This window comes from Capricornis sumatraensis, unplaced genomic scaffold (genome assembly GCF_032405125.1).
Source record: "Capricornis sumatraensis isolate serow.1 unplaced genomic scaffold, serow.2 scaffold22, whole genome shotgun sequence".
In the NCBI taxonomy this organism is placed as follows: Eukaryota; Metazoa; Chordata; class Mammalia; order Artiodactyla; family Bovidae; genus Capricornis; species Capricornis sumatraensis.
In genome coordinates, this window is record NW_027184633.1 from 487,406 (window position 1) to 500,529 (window position 13,124).

Below are 13,124 nucleotides of genomic sequence, written 5' to 3' on the forward strand. Positions count from 1 at the left end.
GTGACTTACATGCACACAGGCAACCAAACCATTACTAAATGTTTATTTTTTAAATAATATGCCTTTTAAAATAAGAATGAAATAAACAATAGCAGAATTTAGATATTTTTTCTCATCAGTCCTTCACTGTATTCACCTTATAGTGTCAGAGAGAAAATAAACCTAACTTTGTTTGCACCTCTTTGCTTTTTTGTTAAAAATGTCATCCTGTCCAAATTAGATAATGACTTTACAAACATTCATATGTGCCTCTTTCTTTTCTCAACTGAAGATTATATTTACTGTGTCAGTGTCTTTCTTATCCTTACTTAGATACCTTTAAAATAAGAGAAACATTTGTCACCTTCTATCACATTTCTAAAAGTTGTGCTGTTTTCCTCTTGGTTCATAACAGGGTAAAATTATGATCACATAAGTATGCTTCTGTCTGTATTATGCCTTATATTAAAAAGAAAGAAGTAGTTTTCTGATCTTCCTTAAAAGATATTGCTTTCACTATATAAATGGTATTACATTTGCTATTCAATTTAACATTTTAACTTGCTTTATCTATCACAAGTATCTGACTGATTTAAAGTCTGCTCCCTAATAACAGTTGTTTTCTGAAAGCACATCTTGAGTAACTGTTTAAGTCAAAAGTAAATTTCTCCAAATAAACTTAAAGTAGTTATGTATGAAATGAGAGTGTGCTCACTCCCTGATTCTCTGGGGAAAAAATGATTTAATTTAAACTTCAAAACATTATATTTAAAAGTTGTTCAACCTCCTGAAATGTCTTCACTGTGCCTTTTCTCCAAAACCTAAAATTACTGCATGCCCAAACTATCACAACATTACCAGTTCTCAAGTTGCTTTCAAGAATCATCATGTCTCTAAGGCAAAACTGAATTACTGCTCTCAAACAGCACAGTATTTTTTTTAAGTAACCTTTATAACAGAGAACAGAATCAAGCAATCTATTGTCAGAGTATTCACTGATACAAATTCTCACATGATTGTTTATATAAAGAGAGAGCAATCATTTTTTTGTACTGTAAAAATAATTTTGATATTTGGTATATATCAATAAGAAGTATACCAAAATCTATGCTGAAGTTTTCCAATTGTTTATTGTTTGCCTTTTCAAATAATATAAAAATCAAGCATATTGCAGGTTCATACTAATGTGAACTGTATAAATTTTTCATTCATTTCCATGTGATTTGATGGTCTGCTAATATAATTTAAAATACTTAACATGTGTTCAGGAATCTTTAGCAATTTGCACTATTTTTTAACCCTGAATTGAGTAATATTTCGACACCGAAAGCTGAGTTAAGCATGCATTAACTTCATTTGAGAAGAAACTGAACCTGAGGAGAATAGTGCTCTTTTCAATTGGAGTCAGGTTAGGTGTAGAACTCAGAACTGTATAATGCATGTAGCAACATGATGGGTGTATCAGGACCAGGAGCCAAGAGTTATTGTGGGGAAAAAACATAAATAACAATTACATCTCATTTTAGAAAAATTACAAGAAAGGTGTGGTCACTGTTAGAGCTATTTATAATGAATCAAATCTCTTTAAATTCATAGTAATTATTATGCCTCTTGCCATTACTCCAGCTTCTCTGATTCTCCTACAACCAAAAGTTTATATATGTTGGTTTTGTGTCTATTTTTTTATTTATTCAAATAGCATGGTAAGCTCTGTTAAATAACATACTTTCAACTCTGTTTTAGTTTGTGCCATTCAGCGATTATATTGACAGAAGTGGAAACCACATTCTGAGCATGGCTAGATTAGCTAAAGATGTCCTAGCGGAGATCCCTGAGCAGTTTCTCTCCTACATGAGGGCCAGAGGAATCAAGCCATCACCTGCACTTCCTCCATACACCCCATCTACACATGTGTTACAGACTCAAATATAACTCTGTTCCAAAATGCTAATGTAACTACACTTTGGTTAGAACTGCTGAGTCCATGCTTTTCTCCTGGTGCTCTATAATGAACCAGGGAATAATATATTCATCTAAGTTTGGTTTCAGCAGAATTGGTTAGTATGCCATTTTTTATCCAAAATTTATTATCTTCCTAAACCAAAACTGTAAATATGGTTGTTGCATGAGCAACAGAAAAATTGTTTATATGCTTGATGCAAAATATGATGTCTTGTATGAATCTTAAAGTTTTTGGACAGAAACAGCTAATTTCCAGTGAATTGTTGGGAAAAAGCACAACCTATGTTTTTAACTCAGATATTGTCTTAGACTGCAATGTGTATAGGAAAGCAGTCTCTCTGTATCAATGTTTACATGTTACTATTTTTTAAATTAAAATACTTTTATAACTATTCTTAAGAATACAAATTTTGAACATTGAATCCTTTGTCTTCTAAATTGCAATAGCTATAGTCACAAGAGCAATATCTTTGAATGACTGTCTGATCAAATGCAATTGCAAAGAAGGGAAAGTAAAAATAAGTTCACATTTCCCAGTGAGTTGTCTTATGAAGCTACATCTGTTTAGTAAACAGTTTCTCTATGCTATTTGTCAAGTATGGGAATTTACACTTAGCAGATGTCTATCCTGAAAGAACATGCACTTTTTCATCAAGTTTGGGTTCTAAATTTAAACTGCAGTTTGTTTATGTTTCGTAATGATAAGTAGAAATAATAAAAAGTCAAACATTGTATACTGTAAATGCACAGAAAATACTTTGTGTAAAAAGTAATGTCTTTATATTGCAATACTGTATAGAAAGACTAAAATTCAGAATATTTAACTGTGCAGCAGATGTTTTAAACACTTTTTTCCATTATACCTTGCTTAGATATTATTTTAATTCAAAGAGATACTGGCTCTTTTGATTTGTATTCCTTTCCAAGTTGCCACAAAGCATGTACAGGCGAGCAGTTTTTTGTGAAATTCCCGATTAAATATATACAACTGCGTGACTTAATACTCAACACATTTGTAGGAAAAAAACCTGCTCCTATGTTCTAATCTGATAGTACACAATTTAAAATTGTAAAGAGCTTTTGCAAGTACAATTTTTAAGAGGATTACAGTTTTGTGACAAGAATGACAGTTGTATCTAAATTAAAGCATTTCTCTAGAACAAATGGCCTTAAATTCTTAAAGAATTCCTGAAAATGATTGTGAATTTCCTTTAAGTAATAAAAAAGTATGTTTATTTTCTCTTTTGTGTCAACAGTGTACCTGCTTTATAATATTTTCCTTACTTATATCCTATTTATTACTCAGTTTATTTCTACTATGTGTTGTTCTCTTTGTCCCAAGTTGACTAAGGGTGACTTTTATAAGCATGAAATTATTTTATAGAAAAGAAATATATATATATATATATATATTCACATATCTATCAATAGCAATGTTATATAATTATGCAATCTTTAATTGTTCATTTTGGTGTATAAATTAAAATCTTTGAAAGGATAACTGTTTGTTCTGCAAATTTTATGTATAAATGACATAGAATCTGATGATTTCCTTTACTGGTCTTAAATGTTTATGCCAGCATAGATTATTACCCTGAAATTTTATTATTATTTGCCTTCATTCTTCAGTTAAAAAATAAAAATAAATAAAATCAATATTCTTTCCCTCTTGTAAAACATCAGTGCTTTCTTTTTGAATTGATCAGAAAAAAAATGAAAGATGTGTGCTCCTCTGTCTAAATATTAGTGTGCCCAAATCTTGAGGGGGCACAGGGTTAAGAAACAGGCTCAGTTACAAGCTTTATCCTTTGTGTGGTTGAGATTAATAATCAGAAATGTATGTGATATTAGTAACAAATGTAAGATTAGAAAATACCTAGACTTGTCTCTTTGTTGCATAAATGAAGAAACCAGGACTGAAAGGGTTAGGTGATTTATCTAAAACTGTAAAAATAGAATAAGAAAGACTAGACATCTCTTCAAGAAAATTAGAGATACCAAGGAAATATTTCATGCAAAGATGGGGAAAATGAAAAATAGAAACAGTATGGACCTAACAGAAGCAAAAGATAGTAAGAAAATATGGCAGGAATAACTGAAGAATCACACAAAAATATCTTAATGATCTGGATAACCACTATAGTGTGGTCACTAACCTAGAGCCAGACATCTTGGAGTGCAAAGTCAATTGGGCCTTAGCATCACTACAAACAAAGCTACTGGAGGTGATGGAATTCCAGCTGAGCTATTTCAAATCCTAAAAGATGATGCTGTGAAAGTGCTGCAGCCAGCAAATATGGAAAACTCAGCAATGGCTACAGGACTGGAAAGGTCTGTTTTCATTCCAATCCAAAAGAAAGGCAATGCCAAAGAATGTTCAAACTATTGCACAATCGCATTCATTTCACATGCTAGCAAAGTAGTGCTCAAAATTCTCCAAACTAGACTTCTATAGTACATGAAATAACAATATTCAAGATGTTCCTGATGTTCAAGCTGGATATAGAAAAGGCAGAGGAACCAGAGATCAAATTGTCAACATCCATTGGACCATAGAAAAAGCAAGAAAATTCAAGAAATACATCTACATCTGCTTCATTGACTACACAAAAACCTTTGACTGTGTGGATCACAGCAAATTGTGGAAAATTCTTAAAGAGATGGGAATACCAGACCACTTTACCTGACTCCTGAGAAACCTGTATGCAGTTCAAGAAGCAACAATTAGAACCAAACATGGAAAAACGGACTAGTTCCAAATTGCAAAAGGAGTATGTCAGGCTATATATTGTCACCCTGCTTATTTAACTTATATGCAGAGTACATCATGTGGAATGTTGGGCTGGATGAAGCACACGCTTGAATCAAGATTGCCAGGAGAAATGGAAATAACCTCAGATATGCAGATGACACCACTGTTATGGCAGAAAGCGAAAAGGAACTAAAGAGCCTCTTGATGAAGGTGAAAGAGGAGAGTGAAAAAACTGGCTTAAAACTCAACAGTCAAAAATGAAGATCATGGCATCCAGTCCCATCACTTCACAGCAAATAGATGGGGAGACAGTGGAAACAGTGACTATTTTCTTGTGCTCCAAAATCACTGTAGATGGTGACTGCAGTCATGAAATTAAAAGATGCTTGCTCCTTGAAAGAAAAACTATGACCAACCTAGACAGTGTATTAAAAAGCAGAGACATTACTTTGCTGACAAAGGTCCATGTAATCAAATCTATGGTTTTCCCAGTAGTCATGTATGGTTGTGAGAGTTGGACAATAAAGAAGGCTGAGTACCAAAGAACAGATGCTTTTGGTCTGTGGTGTTGGAGAAAACTCTAGAGAGTCTCTTGGACCGCAAGAAATCAAAAATAACCAATCCTGAATGTCATTGGAAGGACTGATACTGAAGCTGAAGCTCCAATACTTTGGTTACCTGATGCATAGAGCTGATTGATTAGAAAAGACCCTGATGAAGGGCGACCCCATAATGGTGAAGGAATAGGACAGGGAGATACTTTCTCCCCTACAAATTCATCAAAAGATCATTTGAATACAGAGCAACTTCCATAAAACAACTTCTGAACACTGTCAGAGGACACCAGGCACCCAGAAAGACAGCCCAGTTGCCTCGAAAGGAGGTAGGACAAAATATAAAAGATGAAAATAGAGACAAAGGATTTAGGGATAGAGGGTTTATCCTGGGGAGGGAGTCATGAAGGAGACGTTTCCATGCAATAGGAAACCCTCTCACAGGCATGTCAGTGGGGAGACTGGGAATCTCAGAGGGCTACATAAGTGGAAAAATAAAATAAAATAACCACATAGTATGTGGCTAACTGCTACTACCAGTGGAGAAGCAGCTCAGACACTTGCATCCACCAGCAGTGAGTGAGGGCTGGGCAGAGAGGCATGGGCTGCATCATTGGTCTTTAGGGTAAGGACCAGGCTTGAATGCCCTGAGGACAATCTGGTGGGGCTAATGTGAGATAACAACCCAAACCATAGGGTCACCAGAGAGACAAAAAAAGAAAAAGGACCTTTCTGGCAAAAGGCTCTAACACCACATGCTCACAGAACAAAGACTGTGCCCTAGCAAATGCCAAAGGAGAGTGAGCCAGCTACCATTTAGGGTCCTCTCTCCCTAGAGGCAGAGAGGCAGAAGTGCAGTAGCTAGAGCCAGAAGGCAAGAGGCTGCTCCAGTCTCAGCCCCAGAGACTGCATTTTCCACCAAACTGTGAGCAGGCTGCCAGTTGCTAAGCACGTCTTCCTGGGATCCTGGAAGGTTCACATCTGCCAGGAATATCACAGCCTTAGCAGCTCCTCAGAGGAGATACACACCACATCTGGGGCTGTGCCCTCATGACACACCTGGGAAACTGAGGAGCCAAGAATGGGAAGGTGCATAAGACTCCACAGCCCACCTGGGACAGTGTGCTCATCAAGCACCCAGTTGCCTGAGCAGCTTGGACCTGGGAAGGGCGAAAATTGCCCAGCCCATCTGGATCTGTGCCCTTGTGGAGCACCTAAGAACCTGAATGGCTTAAACCTGGGAAATGCACAAAACTGAGGGCTCACTTGGGATGGTACCCTTGCAGAGCACCCTGGAGCCTGAGCAGGGTGGACCTGGGAAGTACACACCGCCTTGGGCTGTGGCAAACCCACTGTAGTCCATCCAGTGTGACCACTCCCCACACATGCCAGCGGTGTTTGTTTGCAGAGTCCATCTTCACAGCACAACTGAACAAGTGAGCCTAAATAAGTGGCCACATGTGCCTTCTCTTGTCAGGGCAGAAATTAGACACTGAAGATACTTCCAAACAGAGGAATCCAAAATAAACAAAGAAGAGTGAACCCCCCTGGAAGTGACAGGTGCAACAGATTAAAACCCTGCAGTTAATGCTGGGATTATGCATTTAAGGGGCAACTATAGAACTTTAGAACAAGTACAAGCCAGAACAAGGGACTATCTGCCACTGAACTGACCCCACACTTCCCACAACAGCTCCAGAGAAATTCCTAGGTATATTTTTACTATTATCACTTTTTAATTTTTTTAAAATTTTAATGCTTTATTATGCCTTTAACTTTCATGTTTATAACCTACTATTGCAAGGAGATCCAACCAGTCTATCCTATAGGAAATCAGTCCTGAATATTCATTAGAAGGACTGATGCTCAAGCTGAAATTCCAATTCTTTGGCCACCTGATGCAAAGAACTGACTCATTGGAAAAGACCCTGATGCTGGGAAATATTGAAAGCGGGAGCAGAAGAGGAAAACAGAGGATGAGATGGTTGGAGGGCATCACTGACTTCATGGACCTAAATTTGAGTAAGCTCCAGGAGTTGGTGACAGACAAGAAAGCCTAGCATGCTGCAGTCCATGAGGTCACAAAGAGTCAGACACAACTGAGCGACTGAATAGAACTGATTACCTTTCTTAAAAAATAACCTTATTTTTTTAAAAAAATTCCATATATTTTTATTAATCTTTGTGACCAATTTTGTCTTGTATTTTTATATTGTATTTTTGAGAGTCTAACCTCTATTCTAGGTGTTTAATCTTTGCTTTTTGATATTGGTTATCAATTTTGTACGTTTAAGAATCTAATCTTCAGTATCCCTTTTCACATAGGGATTTGATTACTGACTTGATTGTTCTCTTCCCTTTTGACACTCCGTTTTCTTTTCCTGGTCACCTCTGTCTCCCCCTCCCTCTTCTCTTCTCTATGAATCTCTCTGGGTGTTCCTTGTTGTGCAGAGTTCTTTCACCGTTAACCTAGGGGTTTTATCTTCAGTGCTGTATGGATGGAGAAGTCTCAAGGCTACTGTAAGAGGAGGACCAAAGCCCAGAGGCAAGAGGCTCAACTCCAGAACTTAAGAACATCAGACAACTCCTGTCTCTAGGGAGCATTAATAGACAAGAGCCCACCCAAAAGTCCCCATACCTACACTGAAACCAAGCTCCTCCCAAGAGACAGCAAGTTCCAATGAAAGACACACCATGCTAATTCTCCAGTAAAACAGGAACACAACCCTGAATATTAAAAGATGGGCTGCCTAAAGCCATACCAAACCCGTATACAACTGAAAGTCACTACTGGATACTTCACTGCACTCCAGGGAGAAGACATCTAGCTCCACCCACAAGAACACAGACACAAGTTCCCCCAAGGAAACCTTGAGAAGCCACTGGTTCAACCCCAACCATAAGAGGCAGAGTCCACAATTAAGAGAAACCACAACCTTCTAGCCTGTAGAAAGGACACCCCAAACACAGCAATCTAATCAAAATGAAAAGGCAGAGAAATATCCAGCAGCTGAAGGAACATGATAGTTCAGTTCAGTTCTGTTCAGTCACTCAGTCGTGTCCAACTCTTTGCAACCCCATGAACCACAGCACACTGGGCCTCCCTGTCCATCACTAAGTCCTGGAGTTTACCCAAACTCATGTCCATTGAGTAGGTGATGCCATCTAACCATCTCAACCTCTGTCATCCCCTTCTCCTCCTGCCTTCAATCTTTCCCAACATCAGAGTCTTTTCAAATGAGTCAGCTCTTCACATCAGGTGGCCAAAATATTGGAGTTTCAGCTTCAACATCAATCCTTCCAATGAACACCCAGGACTGATTTCCCTTTAAGATAGACTGGTTGGATCTCCTTGCAATCCAAGGGACTCTCAAGAGTCTTCTCCAACACCACAGTTCAAAAGCATCAATTCTTCGGTGCTCAGCTTTCTTTATAGTCAAATTCTCATATCCATATATGACTACTGGAAAAACCATAGCCTTGACTAGACAGACCTTTGTTGACAAAGTAACGTCTCTGCTTTTTAATATGCTGTCCAGGTTGGTCATAACTTTCCTTCCAAGGAGTAAGCGTCTTTTAATTTCATGGCTGCAATCACCGTCTACAGTGATTTTGGAACCCCCCAAAATAAAGTCAGCCACTGTTTCCCCATCTATTTGCCATGAAGTGATGGGACCAGATGCCATGATCTTAGTTTTCTGAATGTTGAGCTTTAAGCCTACTCTTTCACTCTCCTCTTACTTTCATCAATAGGCTCTTTAGTTCTGCACTTTGTGCCATAAGGATGGTGTCATCTGCATATCTGAAGTTATTGATATTTCTCCCAGAAGACTTGATTCCAGCTTGTGCTTCATCCAGCCCAGCATTTCTCATCATGTACTCTGCTGCTAAGTTGCTTCAGTTGTGTCCAACTCTGTGCGATGCTATAGACGGCAGCCCACCAGGCTCCACCATCCCTGGGATTCTCCAGGCAAGAACACTGGAGTGAGTTGCCATTTCCTTTTCCAATGCAGGAAAGTGAAAAGTGAAAGTGAAGTCGCTCAGTCGTGTCCGACTCTTAGCAATCCCATGGACTGCAGTCTACCAGGCTCCTCTGTCCACAGGATTTTCCAGGCAAGAGTACTGGAGTGGGTTGCCATGATGTACTCTGCATGTAAGTTAAATAAACAGAGTGACAATATACAGCCTTGATGTACTCCTTTTCCTATTTGGAACCAGTCTATTGTTCCATGTCCAGTTCTAACTGTTGCGTCCTGACCTGCATACAGGTTTCTCAAGAGGCAGGTCAGGTGGCCTGGTATTCCCGTCTCTTTCAGAATTTTCCACAGTTTATTGTGATCCACACAGCCAAAGGTTTTGGCATAGTCAATAAAGCAGAAATAGATGTTTTTCTGGAACTCTCTTGCTTTTTCCATGATCCAGCGAATGTTAGCAGTTTGATCTCTGGTTCCTCTGTCTTTTCTAAAACCAGCTTGAACATCTGGAAGTTCATGGTTCAAACCCACCAAACCAAACAAAATAGGAGGAGATAGGGAGTCCACTTGAAAAATAATTCAGAATAATGATAGTAAAGATGACCCAAAGTCCTGAAAATAAAATGGAGTTACAGATAAATAGACTAGAGACCATGATTGAGAAGATGCAAGAAATGGACCTAAAAGAAGGATTGAGAAGATTCAAGGACCTAGAAGAAGTAAAGAAGAGTCAATCAATAATGAACAATGAAATAACTGAGATTAAAAACACTCTGGAGAGAGCCAACAGTAGAATAACTGAGGCAAAAGAGAGGATAAGTGAGGTGGAAGATAGAATGGTGGAAATGAAGCAGAGAAGAAAAAAATAGTAAAAAAAAAAATGAAGACAATCTCACATACCTCTGGGACAATTTTAAACTCCCCAACATTTGAAACATAGGTGTCCCAGAAAAAGAAGACAAAAAGAAAGGGCATAAGAAAATACTGGAGGAGATAATTATCAAAAACTTCCCTAAAATGGGGAAGGAAATAGCCACCCAAGTCCAATAAACCGAGAGAGTCCCAAACAGGATAAACCCAAGGTGACACACCCCAAGACACATATTAATCTATCTAACAAAAATTAAACACAAAGGGCAATTATTAAAAGCAACAAGGGGAAAGCAACAAACAATACACAAGGGGATCCTCATAAGGATAACAGCTGATCTTTCAATAGAAATTCTTCAAGCCAGAAGGGAATAGCAAGACATACATGAAGTGATGAAAGAGAAAAACCTAAAACCAAGATTACTATAACTAGCAAGGATCTCATCCAGATATGAAGGAGAAATCAAAGGCTTTACAGACAAGCAAAAGCTGAGAGAATTCAGCACTACCAAACCAGCTCTTCAACAAATGCTAAAGGATCTTCTCTAGACAGGAAACACAGAAAAGGGTTATAAAAATGAATCCAAAGCAACAGAGTAAATGGTAATGGGTTCATTCAGTTCAGTTCAGTTCAGTTGCTCATTCGTGTCCAATTCTTTGAGACCCCATGAATTGCAGCACGCCAGGCCTCCCTGTCCATCACCAACTCCTGGAGTTCACTCAAACTCACGTCCATCGAGTCAGTGATGCCATCCAGCCATCTCATCCTCTGTCGTCCCCTTTTCCTCCTGTCCCAAATCCCTCCCAGCATCAGAGTCTTTTCCAGTGAGTCAACTCTTCACATGAGATGGCCAAAGTACTGGAGTTTCAGCTTTCACATCATTCCTTCCAAAGAACACCCAGGACTGATCTCCTTTAGAATGGACTGGTTGGATCTCCTTGCAGTCCAAGGGACTCTCATATTTATCAATAATTACCTTAAGTGTAAATGGGTTAAATGCTCCAACCAAAAGACAAATTCTGACCAAATGGATACAAAAAAAGACCCCTCTATATGCTCTCTACAAGTGACCCACCTTAAACCTAGGGACACATACAAACTGAAAGGGAGGGGCAAAGAAAGGATATTTCATGTAAATAGAGACAAAAAGAAAGCAGGAATACAATATTCATATCAGATAAAATAGACTTTGAAATGACCATGACAAGAGCCAAAGTAGGACACCACATAATAATCAAGGAAACAATCAAAGAAGATGCAACAATTAACAACATATATGCACCCAACATAGGAGCGCCTCAATATGTAGTGAAATGAAAGTGGCTCAGTCATGCCTGACTCTTTGTGACCCCATGGACTATATAGTCAATGTAATTCTCTAGGCCAGAGCACTGAAATGGGTAGCCTTTCCCTTCTCCAGGGGATCTTCCCAACCCAAGGACTGAACCCACGTCTCCTTCATTGCAGGCAGATTCTTTACCAGCTGAGCTACAAGGGAAGCCCAATATGTAATGCAAATGCTAACAAGTACGAAAGGGGAAATTAACAGTAACAATAATAGTGGGGGACTTCAATACCACACTCACACCAATGGATAGATCAACCGAACAGAAAATTAGCAAAGAAACACAAGCTTTAATTAGTACAGTGGACCAGTTAGACCTAATTAATATCTATAGGGCATTTCAGCCAAAAACAATGGGCTGCACCTTTTTCTCAAATGCACACAGAACATTAAATCTAGCCCTAGTAAATTAAAAAAAAAAAAAATTAAATCATTTCAAGCATCTTTTCTAATCACAATGCAGTAAGATTAGATATCAACTACAGGGGGAAAACTGTAAAAAACACATACATTTGGAGACTAAGCAACATGCTTCTGAACAACCAACAGATCACAGAAGAAATCAAAATATGCATAGAAACAAGTGAAAATGAAAACAAAATAACCCAAAACCAATGGGATTCAGTAAGAGCAATGCTAAGAGAGAGCTTTATAGCAATACAAGCCTACCTCAAGAAATAAGAGAAACATTAAATGACCAACCTAACTTTACACTTAAAGCCACTAGAGAAGGAAGAACAGAAAAACCTCAAAGTTAGTAGAAGGAAAGAAATCATAAAAATCAGTGCAGAAATAAGTGAAAAAGAAACAAAGGAGACTATAGCAAAGATCTACAAAACTAAAAGCTGCTTCTTTGAGAATAGAAATAAAATAGACAAACCATTAGCCTGACTCATCAAGGAAAAAAAGGAGAAGAATCAGATCAATAAAATTAGAAATGAAAATGGAAGAATCACAACAGACAACACAGAAATACAAAAGATCATAAGAGACAACTATGAGCAACTATATGCCAGTAAAATGGACAACTTGGAAGAAATGGACAAATTCTTGGAAAAGTATAACATTCCAAAAATGAACCAGGAATAAATACATAATCTGAACAGACCAATCACAAGCAAGGAAATCAAAATTGTAATCAAAAATATTCCAACAAGAGAACAAGATGGCAGAGGAGTAGGTGGACATGGAGTACATCTCTCTCCACGGATACATCAGGAATGCGCGTTCAGACACAAAAGTGCATGCAGGAAGAACACCAGCTGAGAGTGAACAGGAGTACCTGATCAGCGGGAAAGAATATACAGAACCAAGCAAAACTCGGTAGGATGAAGGGACTAGGGGGAAAAACAGGAGCGTTGCTAGAACTGGACCTGCCCTCAGAGGATTGGGGGACTGAAGGAGGGGGTCAGATCCCTACATTGGGGCAATTGTCTGAGTCAGAGGAGAAACATTTAAGGCTAAAACAGCTAATCTGTGGCAGCCTAAATGGAATGAGAATTAGACAGACCTTGCCACAATTATACATAGCCTGGACAGGGATGCAGGTCCCCTAGAAGGTGCAGTGGCTGGGAGCTGGAGCTTAGGGATTGTGGAACAATCCCAGGGTGAGGGATGCTATTGACTGCAGAGAGCCAGACCAACGGGACATGAGGAAAGAGATTGTGGTGGGAAATGCCTGTGGAGG

The 13,124-nt window shown here is 38.5% G+C and overlaps 1 protein-coding gene across 1 annotated transcript in view; it reads left to right on the top strand.

The window, feature by feature from the left end:
* LOC138072400 (copine-8-like) overlaps positions 1-1,911 on the top strand; it is a 28,256-nt gene extending 26,345 nt beyond the window's left edge. The window contains exon 6 of the mRNA XM_068963504.1: positions 1,723-1,911. Within this exon, the coding sequence (XP_068819605.1) occupies positions 1,723-1,911 (189 nt within the window). The remainder of the gene's footprint in view (positions 1-1,722) is intronic.
* Positions 1,912-13,124: the final 11,213 nt, after the last annotated feature.